Here is a 22,906-nt window from a genome sequence, read left to right on the forward strand (position 1 = left end):
TTGGAAGCAGCTTTAGACTTAGAGACATCTAGTCAGAGGAAACATGCTTTTTCCAAAGTCAGCTCATTCTAATTTTGGACTATTTTGATTAAGTTTTTTGTTTGTTTGTTTTCCCTTACATCAAGCTTAAATCTTTCTTTTTAAAACTTTCACCCACTGTTTTTAGTTTGGTCCTTTGGAGCCAACCAAAATGGGAGTTCATTCCCACTTCCACATGACAGCCTTCAAATAGCTAGAAGACAGCTATCATGTATTCTTTAACTTTTCTCTTCTTCAGGATAATTGCCCCCAGCCCTTTCCACTGAGCCTCATATGGCATAAGTTCAAGGTCTAACCATGCTGGACATACCTCTTCTGAATGTCCTATGATCCATAATGTCCTCCCTACAATAAGGCATCCAAAATGGAACAAAATATTCAAGACTTTATCCAACTAGAACAGACACAGTAGAGTTATGAGTCCTCCTTGTCCCTGCTACCTTGCTTCTCAATACACTCTAAGCTTTCCTCACTCATCCCATGTGAGAGGACAAAAATGAATCCCAAGAGATACCGTTCAGGTGTTTTCCATCTTGTGACTCTGCCCACCCTTCTCAATCTACTATTATAAAGTCATTCTGATCCAAGACCACTGGAGGAAACTGATGCAACAGCACCTTAGACCTACCTTGCTTCTGTAAGTCTATTACGATGACACTCTTTGAGAAAGGGCATCATTTCATGGCAGCAAGAGAAAGCACCTGGTGTATTAACCAATTCTAATTCCTCATCTGTGCAAAATGGAGAGGTATGATGCTGAGAACCATTGCTACTATCTATTCTCTCAAGAGGAGAGGATTTCAAGCTTGAAAGGACCTTAGAGATCAACTAGTCCAACTTCTTCATTTACAAATGAAGAAACTGGAACCAGGATGAGTTTCTTGCCCAAGATCATAAGGTGCACAGTAGGGAGACAGTTAAATATTTTGTCTAGATAGTACAACTTATTTCTCTCCATAATGATATTTATCATTCCTGGAAATAGATGAAGGGAAGAACTACATTGTACAGAAGGGAAACTGAGGCACAAAGAAGTCATTTAATGTAAGAAAGCTGAGGCTAGGATCCAGGAGCATACCATGATTACCTTTGTTTTGAGAAATTTGAAGTAGGTAGGTGGTACAGCAGATAGAGTGTAGGACTTAAAGTCAGGAAGACCCAAGTTCAGATCCTGCCTCAGACACTCACTGGCTGTGTGACTGGTCAAGTTAACCTCTTTCAGTCTCAATTTCCTAATCTGTAAAATGGGGATAATAGCATCTACTTCCATAGGGTTATTGTGAAGATCAAATGAGTTAACATATATACAGTGCTTTGTGATCCTTAAAGGCTATATAAATGCTAGTTGCTATTATTATTGTCATTATTCTATAGTACTGATAATAATATTATTTTAGAATATTAATATATTACAATAGAATAATATATCATAATATATTTATTTGTAATTATACTATATAATTATAATAATATAATATAATAATAATATTATGCTATAATAATAATGTGCCCAGTTAGGTGCCCTTCAATGTTGAACAAGGATAGCTTAGCTCAGCAACTGTTCTCCTAGCCAGTGTCTACCTTCTGTCCCATCTTCCTGGCATCTGTAATCATCTGGAAGATGGTTGTGTCCTAATTTGAACAGGATATGGCAGGGGCAGTGACAACATCTTTGGATATTGATAAAAGCTAGGGAACTCTATTGACCCCAACACGTAGTGAGCCATTTGGTCCAGTTAATGGCCCATAATATCCCTCGAGAAAATCATTATGTAGAATAGGGAAGGTCTATTATTGAATAACATAACAGCTTCATTGGAAACTCTCCCTGTCCTGTAAACTCTAAGACTCAATGAATGACCTAGGGTCTTTTTCTCTCCTCTTTAGGACTTTAATGGGAGCTTTGAAACTGAATCTTGGGGGTGCCCCAGAGGGCCCTGCTGGGACAGGCAAAACAGAAACTACAAAAGATCTGGCCAAGGCCTTGGCTAAGCAGGTAATTAAAACAATATTGCCCTGACCCTAAAGGTTACTTCCTGTCCCTTTGAGGAACTCTATATAGAATGAGACTCAAAATGACAACAGAATTGTAAGGGGGAGAAGGGTTGGAAATCATACACTGCATAGAAGGTTGAAGTAGAAAGCATCAAGCTATAGGGAAAAGAGCATACTGATTCAGGAGCCAAAGCTCTGGGTTCAATTTTTCTGATGCTTAACTAACTGTGACTTTGGGCAAATCATGTGAACTTTCTGGACAACCATTTCCTCCATTTTAAAGTAAAGGGATTGGCCTATGTGACCTCTTAGATCTATTCCAGATCTAAATCTGCAATCCTATGAGCCTTACACTTATGATATTCTAGCATTTTGAGGGAAGAATGGAGAGTCAAAATTGACTGGGGAAGTGATAACATTTGTGGCACTTTTTCCCTCTTGTCTTTAGTGTGTGGTCTTCAATTGCTCTGATGGTCTGGATTACAAAGCCATGGGAAAGTTCTTCAAGGGCTTGGCCCAAGCTGGAGCATGGGCCTGCTTTGATGAATTCAACAGGATTGAGGTAACTCTTGGTGCCAAGACATGGGAGTGCAGGAAAAAAGGGAAGAGGAGTTAGAGAATCTGAGCTCTATTACTAGAGAGAGCCTTATATTTTTAATCTATCCTGCAAAGCAACCAGGATATAAGTAAATATTTATAGATTTGAGTTAATTTCAAAATGAAACTATCACTGAAGAAACCATGTTGAACTCTCATTATATTTTCTCTCTCCCTCATCTCATAAATGCACATATACAAAGTACATATACAAATACAAACAGTAACATGTACACAAATATGAGCACACATACCTATATACACACATGGACAAGCCACCTCTCTCTGGGTCTTGAGAAGTTGGATTTCCAGGGTCCCTTCCAGTGTTAAATTCTATCTTATTCTCTGTCAATGGCCAAGTCAACCTTCTAGTTTTTTTCATGGAGAATTTGACAGCTTAATTTTGGCATTCCTTAATAACCTTGAGATCCAGTTCTCAATGAACAATATTTCTTAAGTGATTAAAGTGTTGCTTTAGATATCTAAATAATCCTACCTGGAAAATACTTTGTCATATTGTGATGGCAGTGAGAGGTTCTGGCCTCTGTAGCAAGAAATTCTTCTCACCCTAGGTGGAGGTGCTGTCTGTGGTGGCCCAGCAGATCCTCAGCATTCAACAGGCTATCATCCGAAAGCTGAAGACTTTCATATTTGAAGGTACTGAAATCTCTCTGAATCCAACCTGTGCTGTCTTCATTACCATGAATCCTGGGTATGCTGGCCGGGCAGAGCTTCCTGATAACCTCAAGGTAAGTACTAAGTGGTATGGAATTGGGGCATCCCAGAGACAGCTATTCATGGTATCAGGTGGCATTATCAGACAGTGACTGTAGAAGTGGAGTTTTAAAATATTTGATACCAGGTGTAAGTTGTATCACTGTCCGTTGTTTATTTTTTGCTGCTTACAATTACACTTGCCTGAGCATCTCTGTGAGGCAGTGTAGTATGGTAGGTAGAACCTGGGCTTAGGAGACAGACAACCAGGGTTCTCAGACAGACCTTTCCACTAAATAGCTCTGTGAAAGTCTCTTCATCTATAAAAGAATGATAGTAACAAATGTCCTACTCACCTCCCAGACATGCCTTCTGAGAACCAAAGGAGAACATAGGTGTGAAAGTACTTTGGGAGGTTTAAAATACAGTACAATTATAAAATATTATTTTCATATTTTGTAACTCCTATCATCCCTTGAATAATATTGATACCCTCCCTTGACCTGTCAGTATTTCTGGGAAGATTCTGTGATTATTATCTTTTTTTTTAAATTCAATTTTATTTAATTTCAGGTCCTCATTTTCTCCTTCTCTCCTAAGTCTCCCTACACACCACACATAGACACACACACACCTGTTACAAACAGGTATAATCAATAAAAACAAACTCTTGCATTGGCCAAGTTCCCCTTCCCTCTAAAATATGTCTCAGTCTGCACTCTGAGCACATCACATCTTTATCAGGAGATGGATAGCACGTTTCATTATGAGTCTACTGGAATCATGGTTGGTCATTGTGCTGATCAGAGTTCTGAAGTCTTTCTATTGTTTGCCTTTATAATATTGTTGTCACATAATTTTCCTCCTGGTTCTGCTCATTACTTTGCATCAGTTCACACAAATCTTCTACGGTTTCTGTTAAACCTTCTCCTTCATTGTCTCTTACACATTATATCCCATCACATTCATAAATCATAACTTGTTCATCTATTCCCCAATTAACAGGTATCTCCTCAGTTTCCAATTCTTTGCCACTACAAAAAGAGCTCCTATAACTGTATTTTATTTAATGGAATGGTACATGGCTGAATAGTAATGACAATTCACTTTTATGTAATACCTTAAAGGGTATCATAAGCATTTTATGATTTAAACAACTATGAGATTGACTACTGATATAAGCATTTTATGATTTAAACAACTATGTCTGACTAATATGAAAATGTTTTGCATGATTGTACATGTATAACTTATATCAAACTGATGATCTTCTTACAGAAGGGGAGGGAGATGAAGATATTTGGCACTCATAATTTTTAAAAAATGAATGTTGAAGACTGTCTTTAAAATAATGCCTCAAATCAAAATTGGAGGAGCCAACAAAAAGTCAATATTTTTCTGGCCTAAGAAAACTTAAAATGTCAGCAGGAGAACTTTGTGACACCATGGTAGAGGCCTATCTGGGACCCACACACAAGACAATAGCAACAATAGCTGTGGTTACAGGAGGTCTCAGCTTAAAAATCGTAAAGGAGTCAGACAACTGATAAGAAAGAGATTATGGGAGACCCTTTGCTGGCACTAGGGACAGCTGGCACTGAATGGTAACACTGCTGCCCATAAGCAATCAGAGTGAAGCTAGAATGCAGTCACAAGAGAGTAGGGATTCTTATAATTCCAAGGCAAAGAGGAGTGATAGCCCTTGTGGCTGCAGGGGACCAGGAGCCTTTTCTGGGTAAAGATCAGAGCACAACCCAGGAAAGCAGTGACCACACCTCTCCCCACATCATACCACCTTGGAAATGCCAAAAACCTTGCAGGTCTCCAGAACTAGCTCTGAAAATAGCAGCACAAAAAACCTAAAGCCTGGCATGATGCCTTCCCACACCCAGGTAAGCAGAACAAAATTCATCTGGAAGAACAAAAGGTACCGAATATCAAGGGAATTAAAGATCAGAAATGCTAGGGAAGGTGGCCTAGCCATACCAGATTTTAAATTGTATTATAAAGTAGCAATCACCAAACCATCAGGTACTGGCTAAGAAATAGAGGGGTAGATCAGTGGAATAGGTTAGATAGTCAAGACACAATAGTCAATGACTAGAGTAATCTACTGTTTGATAAACTCAAAGACCCCAGCTTCTGGGATAAGAATACACTATTTTGATAAAAACTTCTGGGAAAACTGGAAAATAGCGTGGCAGAAACTGGGCATAGACCAACGTCTGATGCCATATACTAAAATAAAGTCTAAATGGCTACACTATTTAGATGTGAAGGTGTATACTATAAGCAAATTAGGGGAGCAAGGAATAGTTTATCTGTCAGCTTTATGGAGAATGGAGGAATTTATGACCAAACAAGAGATAGAGAACATTATGAAATGCAAAATGCATAATTTTGATTACATTAAATTGAAAAGTTTTTGCACAAACAAAGCCAATGCAACCAAGATTAGGAGAGAAGCAGATGGGAAAGAATTTTTACAATTAGTATTTCTAATAAAGGCCTCATTTCTAAAATATATAGAGAACTGAGTCAAATTTGCAAGAATACAAGTCATTCCCCAATTGATAAGTGGTCAAAGGATATAAACAAGCAGTTTTCTGAGGAAGAAATGAAAGTTATCTATAGTCATATAAAAAAATGCTCTGAATCACTATTGATTAGAGAAATGCAAATCAAAATAACTCTGAGGTACCACATCACACCTATCAGATTGGCTAACATGACAAAACAGGAAAATGATAAATGTTGGAGATGTGGGAAAGTTGGAGCAGTAATGCATTGTTGATAGAGTTGTGAACTGATCCAGTCATTCTGGAGAGCAATTTGGAACTATGCCTAAAGGACTATAAAAATATGCATACCCTTTGACCCAATAATACCACTTCTAGGGCTATATCCTAAAAAGATCCTAAAAATGGGATCTTGTGGTAGCCAAGAACTGAAAATTGAGGGGGATGCCCATCAATTAACAAATGGCTAAACAAGTTATGGAATACTATTATGCTATAAGAAATGATGAGCAGGAAGATTTTAGAAAAACCTAGAAAGACTTACATTAACTGATGCTGGATGAAGTGAGCAGAACTAGGAGAACATTGTACACAGTAACAGCTACAGTGTGTGATGACGGACTTCGATAGCCCTTCTCAGAAATGCAAGGACCTAAAACAATTCCAAAGGACTCATGATGGAAAATGCCATCCACATTCAGAGAAAGAACTATGGAATCTGAATGCAGAGCAAAGCAGACTATTTTCTTTGTTTTGTTTTGTTTTTTTCTTTCCCATGGTTCCTCCCATTTGTTCTATTTCTTCTGTGCAACATGGTTTAGTAGGGGTGTATGTGTGGAGTCTATATAGGATTGCATGCCATCTTTGGGAGGGGCAGAGGTGGGAAAGGGAGAGGGTTTAAAGCTTATGGAGGTGAATGTTGAGAACTAAAAATGAATGAATTAACTTAAAAAAAGAGTGATGCAAGAAAATTATGAAAAGATTTTTGAGAAAGGACAGGTTAAAAAGAGAGAGAAGAAATAGAAGAAAAGGGGATGTAGGGAAAAAAAAACACAGTTAATAATCATAACTGTGAATGTGAATCACATGAGCTTACCCCTAGAATCAAATTAAAATAAAAGACTGGAGCAGTATGCTTCAGCAAAGCTAAAAAAAAAAGGCAAAGATAGCAATCATTATCTCAGACAGTGCAAAGCAAAAACAGACCTAATTAAAAGAGAGAATCAGGAAACTACATTTTTCTAAAAGGTACCATAGAGAGTGAAATAATATAAAAAAAATTTTACAGCAATTTTCTCTGATAAAGGCCCCCTTTCTCAAATATATATTGCATACAGAATTGAGTCAAATTTCTAAAAATAAGAGCCATTCCCAATTGAAAAATGATCAAAGGATATAGTCAATTTTCAGAAGAAGAAATTAAAGCTATTTATAGTCATATAAAAGTGTTCTAAATTATTATTGATTAAATAAGTGAACATTACAATAACTCTGAGGTACCACTTCATCCCTATTAGAAATAACAAGCACTGGAGAGGATGTCAGGGAAATAGGTATATTAATGAATTGTTGATGAAGTAGTGAACTCTTGTTCTAGAAAACTGTGCATACCTTTTGACCCAGCAAGACCACTACTAGGACTGTATCCCAAAGAGATCAAAGAAAAAGGAAAAAGACCTATATATACAAAAATATCTATAGCAGCTATTTCCAAAGAATTGGAAATTGAGGAGATGCTCATCATTTGGGGAATGGCTGCACAAGTTGTGGCATATGATTGTGATGGAATACTATTGTGCTGTGGAAAATTACAATTTCTTTTGGGAAGGACTTTCAGCAAAACATGACAAGACCCATATGAAATGATGCCAAGTGTAGTGAGAACAACTGAGAGATCATTGTGTACAATAACAGCAAAGTTGTAATGTTGATCAGCTGTGAAAGACTTGGCTACTCTGATCAATACAAAGATCCAGCACAATTCTAAAAGGACTCATAATGAAAAAAATGTTATTCACCACTGGAGAGAAAACTGATGAACTCTGAGTGCAAACTGAAGTATAACTTTCTCACTTTCTCTATTTTTCTTGATCTTTTGAAATATGGCTAATATGGAAATTATTTTCTATAAAAAATAAGATTTGCATTACTCCGGATTGAATCCCAGGCAGCTCAGTGTCTCAGTGGATGGAGTACTAGGACTGGACTCAGGAAGACTTCTCTTTGTGAGTTCAAATCCAGCCTCACTAGCTATGTGAGCTAAGTCACTAAACCCTGTTTGCCTCAGTTTCCTCATTTGTAAAATGAGGAGATGGTAAATCACTTCAGTATCTTTGCCTAGAAAAATTTCAAATGAGGTCAAAAAGAGTCAGACATGACTGAACAACAATGACATAGGTTCAATTCCCAGTTCCACTATTTCCTATATATCTCTTTGGCCAAGTTACTTAGATTTTTCAAGTCTCGGTTTCCGCATATGTAAAATGAGGACAATATAACTCAAACTACATACTTCATAGGATTGACATAAGTATCAAATGAGACAGTATTTGTGTAAAAGCCCTGACCAATCAAAGTCTTTCCACATTGATATAGAGGATTCCCAGTGAGGAGCTGCTGTCTACAAATACAGTCTGGCAACATAAGAGTCTTCCTGATTCCAAAATTCATTCTCTATCCATTTTGCCATCTTATCTCTTTATAGGAACAGTCTTTATTATTATTTTTCACTTTGCCAATATAGACATTTATGTGTATATTTCTGTTAATCTTCTGATTAACTGGGTTTTTTTTCTTTCCTAGGCCTTGTTCCGAACAGTTGCCATGATGGTACCTGATTATGCATTAATTGGAGAAATCTCCTTATATTCCATGGGGTTTCTGGACTCCCGTAGGTAAGTTGCTTTGGATCTTTCACTTTCTGATAGATTCTAAAAGGTCCACAATGACTGGCAAAGTTTACCAGGCGTAGCTAGTTTAGGGTTCAGGATTTAGTCTACACTACCTGGATTCCATGTGGCAGATCAGAAAACTGGGATTGTACAATCATAGATAGCTGGAATGGACCTCAGAGATTATCTAGTCTGATCCTAAGAGAAGTTAAATGACTTCCCTGAGGTCAGATAGATACTGCCAGAAGTAGGATTTGAACCCAGCCCCTCTGACTCTAGATTCAGTGCTGAATCATATTGAGTCTTTTCTTATAAACCAGCCAGTCTAAGGATCTTCAGTTTTTATCACTTATTGAGAGATGTTGTAGGGAAGTTCATATTCCAGGCATGTGCCTACTTCTCTCCCAGAAGCCTAGGCCTAAGGTAGATTTGTTATTGTTGAGCAGCTATGTGATTCAGTGGATAGAATACCAGACCTAGATTCAGGAAGACTCATCTTCCTGAGTTCAAATTCAGCCTCAGACACTAACTTTGTGACTCTGGACAAGTCACTCAGTCTTATTTGCCTCAGTTTCTGGCAAACTATTCCAGTATCTTTGCCAAGATAACCCTAAATAAGGTCACATAAAGCTAGACAGGACTGAACAACAACAACAAATTCCTTAGTAGGGAAGGGCTACTCTGAGTCATCCACACTCTTTTATTGGTACCCTTTGGGATCAATGACCCATATTTAAGATATCTGGGGAAATTTAGGGGTGATGTCTGTAGCTTTGAAACTCTTTTTGGGTTATTGTTTTTATGGAGCTAAGTGGGTCATGTGGGGATGAAAGTCTAGAAGCCAACTTCATTAACATTATGTTCTAAAAAGCTTAGCCAGGCAATCACAATTGTGCCCTAGAAGACTTTCTTTGGCACTTGGCTGATTTTGATTAAATTGAAGTGTGATAGGGCAGCCAAGATGGTCAATTCCATTTTAGGCTATAATTACAAGACGTCTAGCATCCAGGGATAAGGAAAGGCCAAATCTACTATTCCCCGGTCAATTCATAACTAGAATGTCACAATCAGTTCTGAGTGCAACATTTTAGGAAGCATCTTGATGAGCTGGAGAGCATCCAGAGTAGGATAACCAGGATGGGGAAGGGTCTCAAGTTCATGCCACACAAAAATCAATTAAGAGAACTAGGGCTTATTAGCCTAGAGAGGAGAAGGAATAGAATAGCTGTCTGCAAGAATTTTAAGGGATGTTATGTGGCAGAGAGAACTCAGCTTATTCTACTTAACGCCAGATAGCAAAACAAAAGAACAGTGGGGAGGGCGGGGGGGGGGGGGGAAGAAGATGTAGAGAGGCAGATTTAAGCTCCACATAAAGAAAAACTGCCTAAGAAGGAGAGCTTTCCAAAAGTGGAATAAGACCATGATGCTGGGAAAGATTGAAGGCAAAAGGAGAAAGGGATGGTAAATATGAGATAGACAGATAGATAGTGTCACGGAAGCCAGGAATAGAAACTTGGACAAACTTCAGGAGATAATGGAAGAAAGAAGGGCTGGCATTCCATGGTCTATGAAGTCTGAAGTTCAGACAGGACTGAACAACAAAAAAGTGGAACAGACTGCTTAGGGAAGTCATGAATTCTACCTCACTGGAAGAAGAAACAAAGGCTGGATTGGATGGCCTCCAAGATCTCTTCTGACTTAGATTCTCTGAAAAATGACATTTGAGTGTTAATCATTACTGACATATACAATTATATTATAAAAGTACAGTATACTCAAAGTATACAATTATATTACCAGAAGTCCTATAATACATAGTAAGGTATCATTTGGCAAACAATTAAGCAGCACAATGGATAGAGCACCAGGTCTAGAGTCAGGAATATTTGAATTCAAATCCAACCTCAGACACTGACCAGTAGTGTAACTTTGGACAAATCACTTAAACTCTGTTTGTCTCAGTTTCCTTATCTGTAAAATGAAGATAATAATAGTCTCTGTCTCTCAAAGTTTTGAGGGTCAAATAAGATAATAATTGTAAAGCACCTAGCACAGTGCCTGGCACATTGTATCATATAAATGTTAACTATTATTAAATTCTGTGAAAAAGGACATCTGAGTATTAATCATTACTGAAGCATTCAGATACATTATCAGAAATCTTGTAATTCATAAGAAGGTATCATTTGTCAGGTAGCTAGGTGGTACAGTGGATAGAACACTGAACCTGGAGTCAGAAAGACCTGGGTCCAAATCATGTCCTCAGACAATTCCTAGCTATGGGACCCTGAGCAAGTCATTTAACTTCTGCCTCAGTTTCATCAACTGTAAAATTCGGACAATAATAATAGCATCTGCCTCCTCGGGTTGCTTTGAGAATCAAGTGAGCTCATATTTGTAAAAGCACTTTGCCAACCTTAAAACCCTAAATAAATTCTAATTATTATTATTTGGGAGAATCTAAGTATACGAGTGTGTTGAGGAGTCCTATTTAAGGACTGGTGAACTAAACGAGATTCTTCAAATATCACTTTTTGAGTGGACTTTGAAGTGATTTGACTCATAATTGTCAAGGAAACCAGACTAACAGATGGAGAGAAGAAAACAGTCGTTTGATGCCTATTTATCTAAAGAATAGGATCTTAAAGTTTCAAGGTCTCCGGAGGTCATTTAGTGTAGCCCAGGGTGGGGAACCTGCAGCCTCAAAGCCACCTGTGGCCCTCTAGGTCCTCAAGTGCTGCCCTTTGACTGAATCCAAACTTCACAGAACAAATCCCCTTAATAAAAGGATTTATTCTGTAAAACCTGGACTCAATCAAAAGGCCACACCCAAGCCTAGAAGGCTGCGTGTCACCTTGAGGCTGCAGATTCCCCATCCCTGGTAAGTCTCTACAACATCCTAGATAAGTGGAGGATCTAACACAATGCTCGAACAGGGCACTCTGCTTAAAAACCTCCAACTAGCCATAGAGAACTCACTACTCCACCAGTCAGTTCATTTTACAAGAAGCCTGAAATCTAACCCAGTGGTCTCCACACACTTTTTTCTTTTTGGCTTTCACAGTCTTGCCCAGAAAATTGTCGCTACCTACCGTTTATGCTCTGAGCAGCTATCATCTCAGCATCACTATGACTATGGGATGCGGGCAGTGAAGTCTGTCCTTACAGCTGCTGGGAACCTGAAGTTGAAATATCCAGAGGAAAATGAGAGTGTCCTATTGCTCCGGGCCTTACTGGATGTTAACTTGGCCAAGTTTTTGGCCCAGGATGTGCCTCTGTTTCAGGTAAGCAACAGATCATAATGGACCTGAGCTCCTGGATTCATCCCTACTGGGTAGAAATGAAGCTGATGGGTTAAAGGCAACCCAGCTTAGATGTCTTTCAATTGACAACAGATTAGAGTTCTGTGGGGCACCTGGACCCCCATCTAGGTTTCCCATAAGTCCATTTCAAATATATTTCTTTCAGAGACTGAAGAAAGTATACTGACCCAGCTGCAGGGCCAAGGTTAGGCGACATTGTGAATCATACAAAATCTTTAATTCTCCTCTCTAGTTTTCTATTTCAGAACTTTCCTTCCTGGTCCACTGCTCTTCCAGCTTCTATATACTTAGGCTCTTGCCCCTGTCCCATTCTCATGGAATTATGCTTTTTCTTTAAGCTTTTATTCAGTAGTTTACTTTTCCCCAGTTACATGTAAAAATAATTTTTAACATTCATTTTTAAAACTTTGAGTTCCAAATTCTCTCCCTTTTCCCTCTTCCCACTTTGAGAACATAGGCAATTCCATATAGGTTATACATGTGTAGTCATGCAAAACATACTCATAATAGTCATGTTGTGAAAGAAAACATGGACAAGAAAAAAACTCAAAAAAATAGAGTAAAAAAGTCTGCTTCAATCTGTATTCAGACACAAACACTTCTTTCCCTAGGGACAGATAGCATTTTTCATCATAAGTCCTTCAGAGTTGTCTTGGATCATTGTGTTGCTGAGAACAGCTAAGTCATTGATGGCTGATCGTCATACAATATTATTGTTTCTTTGTACCCAGTACATTTCACTTTGCATCAGCTCATGCAAGTGTTCCCAGGTTTTTCTGAGAGCCTCCTGCTCATCATCGCTTATAATACAACAGTATTCCATTATAACCACACAGCACAACTTGTTCGGCCATTGCCCAATTGATGGGCATCCCCTCAACTTCTAATTCTTTATCCCCAGAAAAGAGGTGCTATAAATACATTTGTACAAATAGGTCCTTCTCCTTTTTGGTTTTTTTAAATCTCTTTTGAGATACAGATCTATCTAGTAGTGGTATTGTTAGGTCAAAGGGTATGCATGGTTTTATAGCCCTTTGGGCATAGTTCCAAATTGCTCTATCAATTCACAACTCCACCAACAGTGCATTAAAGTCTCATTTTTTCCCACATTCCCTCCAACATTTGTCATTTACCTTTTCTGACCTATTAGACAATCTAATAGGTATGAGGTGATACCTCAGAATTGTTTTAATTTGCATTTCTCCAATCAATAGTGAGAGTATTTTTTCATATGAGTATAGAGAGCTTTAATAACTTCATCTGAAAACTGATCATATCTTTTGATCATTTATCAGGTGGGGAGTGGTAGAGCTTTATTCTTATATAGTCAATACTAACCATGCAACAATGGGTAAGTCACTTAATTTCTTTAAGTCTCAGTTTCCTCATTTGTAAAGAGGGATAATAATACCTCCACTGCCACAATGCCCTTTCATAATGTGGCAAGGAAAGTGCTCTGTAAAAATCACCATATAAATCTAAGACATTATGATTATTACAAGTGTGGTCATAATCACCCCCATAAAATAGTTGCTTAATATGTAATCTGAATGTGTATTTAAATTTTAATAGGGCATTTTGGAAGCTGGAAAAGCTTTCAAGGTCTTAAGAACTGTATCTTTGATTGTGGGATTTCAGGTACCATTGACCATAGGTACTACAGGGAAGATAATTATGAGCAGAAGGTCAAAGGGGCTGCCTGCTTACTGGTAAAATCAGCCCTTGCTAGTGGGTCCTCTGAGCTCTAGGTAGTAGGAGTAGGTAGAAAAGGAAAACTACACACATCTTATTCTCTTTACTAACTGTATTAGCATGCATATTCAGGGTAAGCTTCTTGAAACAGATACTATTTCATTTTGTCTTTCTTTCCCTAGCACCAGACTCTGTGCTGACACTTTTTTTTTAAGCCAGATCTATGATTTCAGTGGTACAAGGAATTCCCAGTAGGGAAACTTCCTCTACTAAAGCACATTGGCTATTTAGATTTAAAGAGTTCTCTTAGCTAGGCGATGCCACATAGTGGATAAAGAACTGATCTTGGAATCAAGGGGACGTGGGCTCAAATCTGACTTCTATCAAAATCCTGGCTATTTGATCTTTGCAAATCACTTAGCCTCCTAGTGCTCTAGGGAACTCTCAAAGGCAGGGGTTCTTACACTTGTTTGTGTTATGGATCCCCTGGACAGTTTCATAAAACCAGAGGTCTACTGGTAAATTTTAACAACCAGCTCTCTGAAAAAAAATTTTTAATCTGTATTATTAACATTTTATTTATTGCTTTCTTAAGACTAGACTATCAACAAAACAATAAATCAAACCCTGATTTTTAGCATTTGCCAAATTCTGAGATGTAAATGCTTCCTCTGAAAAGTTAACAATTTACTAGAGTCCAGTTAGAGCTGGCTCTAGCACCCATGGATGAAGCCTACAGACCCCTTCTCAGAAAATTTTTTTTCATTATTTTTTATCAATTTATTTGTTTTCAGTTTTCAATAATCACTTCCATATATTTAAAATTTTCTCCCTCTCTCTCCCCACTCCCTCCCCAAGACTGTATGCAATCCTATATGGTTTCTACACATACATTCTTATTAAACACATTTTCACATTAGCCATGTTGCATGGAAGAATTAAAATGAATGGGAGAAACCATGAGAAAAACCAAAACAAAACATAACAAAAGAGAACATAGTCTGCCTCATTCTGTGTTCTGATTCTATAGTTCTTTCTCTGGATGTGGATGGCATTTTGCCTCAAGTCTTTTGGGAATGTTCTAGGTCCCTGCATTGCTGTGAAGGGCTGCATCTATCAGAAACTGTCCTTGCACGCTACGGCTGTTACCATGTACAACATTCTCCTGGTTCTCCTCATGTCACTTAGCATCAGTTTATATGTCTTTCCAGGTTTTCAGGAGAATGTATTTAAATGCATAAAATAGTATACATTACAAAGAAAACCAATTATGTTGAAATACAGTTATAAATTTTTTTTAAAATTAAAAAAAAAAGTTCATGGACCCCAGGTAAAGAAATCTTGCTCCAAGGCCTGGTACTTATTAGATTTTTGTTAAATGCTTGCTGAATTGTAAACTTGAGAGCAGGGACTGTGTCATTTTTTTGTCTTTGAATCCCCAGCTCAATGCCTTGCACTTAGATCTTGATAAATATGTATCAAATTGGATTCCTCCAAGCTCTCAATATTCTTCTCTATTTTATGTTAACAGGGGATCATATCAGATTTGTTCCCAGGAGTCATTCTTCCTAAGCCAGACTATGAGCTTTTCATTGCAGCACTAAATGAAAACATTAAAAAAATGAAACTCCAATCAGTACCATGGTTTATCGGAAAGATCATCCAGGTTGGTTTGTCATATGCCCATGGCAACGTAGCTGTCTTACTTGTGAGTCTCAGTCATCGTCTTCTTTCATTCAAGATCATCTCAAAATAACTTTAAATTACTAAGCTAAGGTTAGGGATTCAGAAAGATTTCATGAGGCATCTTGAAAACCACCACAATTAGAGGCGCCTACACTGACAAGTGAAAAAAAAAAATCATTCAGCAACCCTGGATGCCATCCAAATTTGTTACCAAGAGTCCAAATTTAAGCTCTCCTTCAGTTTCTTTATGAAACCTCCCATGAGTTATGTTTCTAATGTGAGAGCTAAGAATCTATCTTGAGCATTGGATGCAAGAATTTGGCAGGACAAGGGTAGCTACGTGGCACAGTGGATAGAACACTGAGTTTGGAATCAGGAAGACTCAGCTTCATGAATTCAAATCTGGCCTCAAACACTAACTGTGTGACCCTGGACAAGTTACCGAACCCTGTTTGTCTCAGTTTCTCATCTGCAAAACGAACTGGAGAAGGAAATGGCAAACGACTCTAGTATTTGTCAAGAAAACCTCAAAAATGGGGTCACAGAGAGTCAGACCAACTGAAACAACTGAACAAGATGAATTAGTTGATACATTCATGTTTTATGATCATGTCTTCCTCTAAACCCATGATACAGCATTAAGTTATTGGATTATTGATTTAAAGCTGAAACCTCCTCATTTTATTAAGACTTAGAGAAATTAAGTGACATGCCCAGAGTTACACAGTTAATAAGTGTCAGAAGCAGGATATGAACCCACATCTTCCTGACTCTAAGATCTGTGCACCATCTGTTGGGCTATGCTACTTCAAAGATGAAATTATATCTTCTAGGTGAAACTACAGTCTTTTGGATACTCTGGTGAGATAGGTCTAAGATGAACCCACCTCAAAAAATCATAGAGTTTTAGAGTAGAAAGAGACTTTATCTAGTCCAGTCCCTTGACTTCACAGATGAGAAAATCAAGGTTGAAACAATTTGTCCAAAGCCACGTAATCAATTATTGGCAAGTAGAGACAAAGGTAAAACCTGGATTTCCTGACTCTTTATCTTAACATCTTAAAATAAACACCATTTATAGCAAATAATGTTAGGGAAGCTCCTAAGTTTTCAGTCATTGCTGTAGCAATGAATACTATACAATACTATGAAGTATGGCAAAAACTCCCTTGAAGAACATGAGTGACACTTGGAAAGCTACTGTTATATGCATGATATTTCTCACTCAGCCAACTGATTTAGTAGAGCTCTGGACCTGGAGTTAGGAAGACCTGAGTTTGAATCCCATTTCAAACATTTATTAAGATATTGGGCAAGTCACTTAACCTCTCAGGTTCGGTTTTGTGATCTGTAAAATGGGGATAATAACAACATCTAGCTCACAGGGTTGTAACAGAGATCAAATGAGCTAATAATATATAAAGTGCTTTGTAAACTTTACAGCTGTATATAAATGCTTACTATCATCATCATCATTATTGTCATCTTTTGGGCTCCTTCCCAATTGGTAACCAAAATAATCCATGTACGGACAATAGCACAGAAATCTAGACAATGCAGATGTCATTCATTCTTGATTATCCCCCTTTGGGCAGGCTGGTGGATTGCTACTGGCTGTGTTCCTCTGCTCTGATGTCAGTGTCATGGATTAAATAGTCATTATACTGGTTGTCCCAAAAGTCCTAGTGTAATTTTATTGCACTTGGACTTTTGGAACACCCTATATAAACCTGAGGTTTATGTGTGTTTCTCTGTATGTATAGTTGTGTGTGTGTGTGTGTGTGTGTGTGTGTGCGCGAGAGAGAGAGAGAGAGAGAGAGAGAGAAAGAGAGAGAGAGGAGAAGAGGAAGAGTATTGTTTCTGAGAAATTCATAATCTAACAGAAGGAAAGAAAATTCACAAGATTGAACAAAGCATAAATGACAAAATCATTAAAAATATATATCCCACCACAAGAGACTAAACATGGATTAATGTATTCAGTGAAAGAACAAATGGAAAATTCAAGAATTGTCTTTCTGTTTAACTTTCTACTTCCATAGTCAATTGTTTAAGTGAAGATTTGTGCTTTATTTTAGCCCCTATTATATTAAAATGCATTTGAATTGCACAGTTAGGGGGCCATGCTCAGCACTTTACCTTTCCTTTCCTATAAGTGCCAGTCAAAGCAAAAGCCTATAACCTATCAGCCTTGGGAACAGAAGAGTGAGCAGAAACACAATTTGTGAATTTATATATTCATTCTAGACAGCTGGCTGAAGAATTTTTGATATATATATTTATAACCACTGTAAACTAAAGTTAAAGATAGCTGAGAATCATAAATTGGTGTTCAGAGGTAGGTAAGTACACACATTCACTTTTGACCCATGCTCCTAGAGAAAGACTATGATGTAGTAAATGGTGTGATGGACCTAGAGTCTCAACTTAGATTCAAATCTTGCCTCACACACTTACTACCTCTGAGATCCCAGGCTAGTTACTTACAGTCTCCCAGTCTTATCAGGAAAATGGGAATAATAAAAATTCCTTGGTCATCTAATTCATAATGTGTTATTAGTCATATGCCCAAACTTGAGCTTTGAGGGAATCTGCTGTAATTCCTCATCTGATGTTGCTTTCTTAGATTTATGAGATGATGCTGGTGAGACACGGTTACATGATTGTTGGAGACCCCTTGGGCGGGAAGACCTGTGCTTACAAAGTCCTGGCTGCAGCTCTGGGTGATATGTATGCAGGTAAAGATTAAAACTCCACAGCTTTAAGAGGAAGAACTCATTTCATTCCACAAACTGGCTTTGAAGAGGCAGTGTTGGGCGTTTTGCAGTCATTGGATTGCTGTGTAGTAGCCAGAAATAGAACAGCGTGCAGGCTTCCCTCTGTGGGCAAAAACACAAAAAACCTGCTATCTTAAGTAGAATTCCATGATGGCACAGGGGAACTGCTTGTGGTGTCATTAAACCCAGGGTAGCTCACAGATGGAGAGAGGGTTTACAGGAAGCTTTGGAGTTTGGGGGTGGGAGAAACCACTTTGAATTAAGCAATTGACCTAAATAGAAATGTTATAAAAGCAAATAGTTGGATTTTATTGTAAAAAAAGGTCATTTTTATTTCCCCTCCTTCTTCTCCTCTCCTTCTCCCTTCCCCCTCTCTTCTCCTTTCTCTCCTTTCTTTCCCATTTCTTCCCCCTTCTTCCTCCCTTTCCCTTTTATTCTCCTGCCCTTCCTCTCGCCTCCCCTTTCCGTGCTTTCTTCTCTCCTCTCCTCTTCCTCTTTTTCCTCCCTTCTTGTCTCTCTCTTCCCCTACCCTCCCTCCCTTTCCTTCCCCCACTCCTCCTCCACTTCCCCTCTTTTTCTCTTCCTTGTTTCCTCTCTCTTCCCTTCTCTTTCCCTTCCCCCTCCTTTTACTTCCCCTTCCCCTTCCTTCTCACTTGAAGATATATTTAGTTTCAAGTCATAGATCTGTTGCTCTCCAGATGAGTGACAATTAGCAAGTCACTTGAGCCTCAGTTTCCTGCTTTGTAAATGGAGGGAATTGGATTAGATGAATCCCTTTCAGCTCTAAATTGGGGGTGGGGGGAGCGTGCAGTAATAATAACTCACATTTATACTATCTTTGTGATGGCCAGGAAGTGTCTCTGAGACTGTTTCCTTAGCCTCAAAATGAGATACTATAATACTTGCACTACACCCTGAGAGCTTGGACTATTTGTATCTCTAGTGCTCATCACAGTTCCTGATACATAGTAGGTGCTTTAATAAATACTTGTTGATTGACTGATAGGATTGCTGTGAGGAGAGCATTTTCATTAGTCTTAAAGAGTCAATTTAGGACCACTAAGTGGCAGCAGTGGATAGAGTCAGGAAGACCTGAGTTCAAATCCTATTTCAGACACATTATTGGTGGGTGACCCTGAGCAAGTTATTTAACATCTGTAAAATGAACTGGAGAAGAAAACGGCAATCCACTCCAGTCTTTTTGCTAAGAAAACCTCAAATTGGGCACAAAAAGTAGGATGCAATTGAAACAATTGAACAACAAAGAGTTTATGTACACAAACGTGAACTGTTATTTTTGTGTTACTGTTTAAAGTTTCCTCTCAATCACCCTGCAAAGTAGGCATTGCAAGAATTATGAGCAAAGAGATGATGCAGGTAGAGTACCTTTTAAATTTAAAGGACTATACAAATGCATACTGCTGAATCATCCAACTAGTGAGTGTTGAAGTCATGACATTGTAAGCGTGAAAGGACCAAAGACTCAAAGACTCAAGCCCTGGCTCCTATTTCTCATCTTTCTTAAATTATGCTCCACTAAAGTTCTTCCTCATAAAGTTTGTTCTTGGTCCAGTGGGAAAAATGCTGATGCTGGACTCAGAAGATTTGGATTCAGATTTTGCCTGGGATGATTTCTACCTTTGTGACCTTGGGCAAGTACTTTTGTCCTCCTCTTGTGCCTCAAATTTCTCATCTGTAAAAATGAGGGGAAATGAACAGGATGATTTCTGAGGCCCTTAAAAGCTCTAGTCCTATGATCCAATGATCTTGGCCTAGAGAAGACCCTGCATCAGAGAGCTCCATGAGAGTGAAGCACAAGTTCTGGCCTAGCTGGAAATTGCTTCAAGCATGACTTGGTGATGGACAGTATGCTTGTCATCCAGTCCATTGGAAAAGGCCCATCCTCATGCTGATCAGTTTGGAGGTTGCAACAACTCTCAAAGATCATCTATTAAGTTGTAGACAGGTTGTGATCTGCATTAGTAGAAGGTGTTGCCACCCTGATGGTTTCATCCCTGACATGTTGAAATGAATATGTTATTTTTTTGGGTGGGGGGTTCCTTCTGAACGATTTAGACTCATAGAACGCTAAAGCTGAGAAATACTCTAGACATCATCTTTGTGTTTGCCCTCACTCACAAGTGGAGGAAATGGAAGCCCTCAGAAAGTGATTTGCCCAAGGTCACATAGCTGCAAAGTTATAGAGCTAATATTTGAACTCAGGTTTTCCAACTCTAAATCCAATGGTCTTTTAATTACACCATTTGACCCATTCTGGTTCCATAGATTTGGAGTTAGAAACACCCTGAGAGTTCATTTAATCTAACCCCCTCTTTTTATTGATGTAGAAATTGAGGCCCAGAGAGAGAAATCGATTTGCACACAGGAAATAAGTAATAGACCTGGTATTTAAATCCTTGTCCTGTGATTCCTAATCCAGGGTTCTTTCCATTGTAACATAAAGCTACCCATGCCCATAGATGTGTTATTTTGGTTATGTTAAGCCTTGAAGAAGAGAAAGCTTGGGGCCTAGACCAAGAGAATAGCTGGGATTCCTATTTAAGGTGCATCCCATCCTAATGCCCTCATTTTTACATTCTGCCTTAAGTGAAAGAAGGCATGAATGGTGCCTGTTTTTTTTCAGGGTGTTTGTGGAGATTTATCAGAATCTATTGGGCTTTGAGAGCATACAATGGGAACATATAAAGATCTAAGTAGCTTCTGTATATAAAGCATTTTGTAAACAGCAGAACATTAAGTAAATGTGGCAGATCTTGATGATGGAGCATAGTTTCATTGCCACTGTCCTCGTTTCAGTGATTTTGTAATTTCTCTACTTGGTTATTCTTGCCCAGCCAACCAGGGAGATGAATTTGCTGTTGAGTATAAAATCATCAATCCCAAAGCCATCACCATGGGTCAGCTGTATGGTTACTTTGACCCAGTAAGTCATGAGTGGACTGATGGGGTCCTCGCCACCTCCTTTCGAGAACAAGCATCATCAATAACCGAAGACCGGAAGTGGATTATATTTGATGGCCCAGTGGATGCTGTTTGGATTGAAAATATGAACACTGTGCTGGATGACAACAAGAAGGTAGTTCTTAGATCCAGTAACACCTTCATATTATTGGCAAATTAAATCTCCTTGGTTGGTACGAATGATATATCCTTTTACATATTATACACTTGTCACATTAAGTTAATGCCCACCCTCCAAACACAAACAGAAAAGCTAATGCTCAAAGGGGGTAAAAACAATAAGGAAATTAATGAATTATGCTTCTGTTTGATGTCTTTCCCCTAAGTTAACCATTTTAAAAGAGTCTTCATTATAGTTCATCTGTCTTTTATGCTAGCCACACATGGATGGTAGCAGCCTTCCCAGGCTCTAGGACTGTTGAACGTGGTTTGTGGGGTTTCGTTATGGTAGATGAGCTCAAAGACAGGTACTTGTCATGAAAGGCAGTCCGTAGAAACAAGGTAAGTGTGCTGACAGGAAAAGTCCAAGAATCAAAGCCAAGTTTAGTCTGGATTCCAAGGTATGTTTCAAGAGGGAGTGAGTAAAATAGCTATTGCTCAATGTTTTATTTATTTTCTTCTCTTCTATGCATAGCCTGTCTAGGCTGGCCCCTACTTCTGGATATCTATCTATACTGCGGCTGTGGCTGTGCTGGGCCCGTCTCCTTAAAGGTCAATGTTCGCCTCCCATGAATCAGACTCAGAAAATACATTCATGTGTGGAAACCTCTGATCAAAGCAGAAGGCTTTAACTGTAACAAATGTCTGCTTATGATTGAGAACAGAAGCATATATAAAAGTTAGTGAATGTCCCATTTGTCCTTTCCTGCTTGAGAACATTAGCCAAAAGACTGGAACAGTCGCATCTATTTTATTAACCTGAATATCTGGAAATGACACAATAAAATTGATTTATTTGTGTTTGTTCAACAAGAGTTATGAATTATACCACAAGAGATATGCAGTGATGTGGAGAACTTTGGTATAAGGCATGTGATAGTGAATCACAGATTCACAGAATGTTTTAGCTCAAAAGGATCTCAGGTATACTGGTAATCCACATCCCCCTTGTAAGAATGAGCAAACTGGCTCTGGAGTGTTCAGTGATACACTAACAGCGTTGGGGCTAGGAACAGAAAACAGTTCTCTTAGCTCCCAAGCCAGTGTTATTTCCACTACAGTTTAATTCAACTCAATTCAGCCAACACTTACTAAGCGCCTACTGTGTTCAAGGCACTATGTTAGGAGGTGAAGAAACAAAGACCAGAACAAGACAGTTCCTACCATGAAGGAGCTTTCTCTACATGCCAATGAGTGATCAGGTTACTCAATGTTGCTGTTTTCTGATTACCAACAATAAATTCTTCAGTTTTCTCCTGTCCAGCAATACCCTTACACAAGATTTTCTTCATGGTACATATATGTATGTGTACATATGTATACTTATATGTACACATATATACATGGTGTTTTGTGTCTTCTTTTCACAATTCAGATCTGATCTCTAGTTTTTCTTCATAGTGTATTTTCATATCTTTTGAGTTTCTTCTCCAAGGTACCTTTCCAAATTACAATATGAAAAATGGTCTTAGTTAAGGCTGGATAGTAGTGTTGCATCATAACTGAGTGATAATGTTTGATAGTGATAATAA

General features: G+C 38.4%; 1 protein-coding gene and 1 long non-coding RNA gene across 6 annotated transcripts in view; one reads left to right on the plus strand and one right to left on the minus strand.

Annotated features, from left to right (window-relative positions):
* Positions 1-22,906, plus strand: part of DNAH3 (dynein axonemal heavy chain 3) — a 180,081-nt gene that overhangs the window by 91,953 nt on the left and 65,222 nt on the right. For all 3 annotated transcript variants that reach the window (XM_072597926.1, XM_072597924.1, XM_072597925.1), the window contains exons 30-37: positions 1,927-2,035; positions 2,483-2,596; positions 3,204-3,380; positions 8,667-8,758; positions 11,820-12,039; positions 15,302-15,436; positions 18,083-18,194; positions 21,089-21,330. In XM_072597926.1, the coding sequence (XP_072454027.1) occupies positions 1,927-2,035; positions 2,483-2,596; positions 3,204-3,380; positions 8,667-8,758; positions 11,820-12,039; positions 15,302-15,436; positions 18,083-18,194; positions 21,089-21,330 (1,201 nt within the window). The remainder of the gene's footprint in view (positions 1-1,926; positions 2,036-2,482; positions 2,597-3,203; positions 3,381-8,666; positions 8,759-11,819; positions 12,040-15,301; positions 15,437-18,082; positions 18,195-21,088; positions 21,331-22,906) is intronic.
* Positions 1-22,906, minus strand: part of LOC140497241 (uncharacterized) — a 79,899-nt gene that overhangs the window by 29,772 nt on the left and 27,221 nt on the right. The window lies entirely within an intron of this gene.

The sequence above is a fragment of the Notamacropus eugenii genome, chromosome 3 (assembly GCF_028372415.1).
Source record: "Notamacropus eugenii isolate mMacEug1 chromosome 3, mMacEug1.pri_v2, whole genome shotgun sequence".
In the NCBI taxonomy this organism is placed as follows: domain Eukaryota; kingdom Metazoa; phylum Chordata; class Mammalia; order Diprotodontia; family Macropodidae; genus Notamacropus; species Notamacropus eugenii.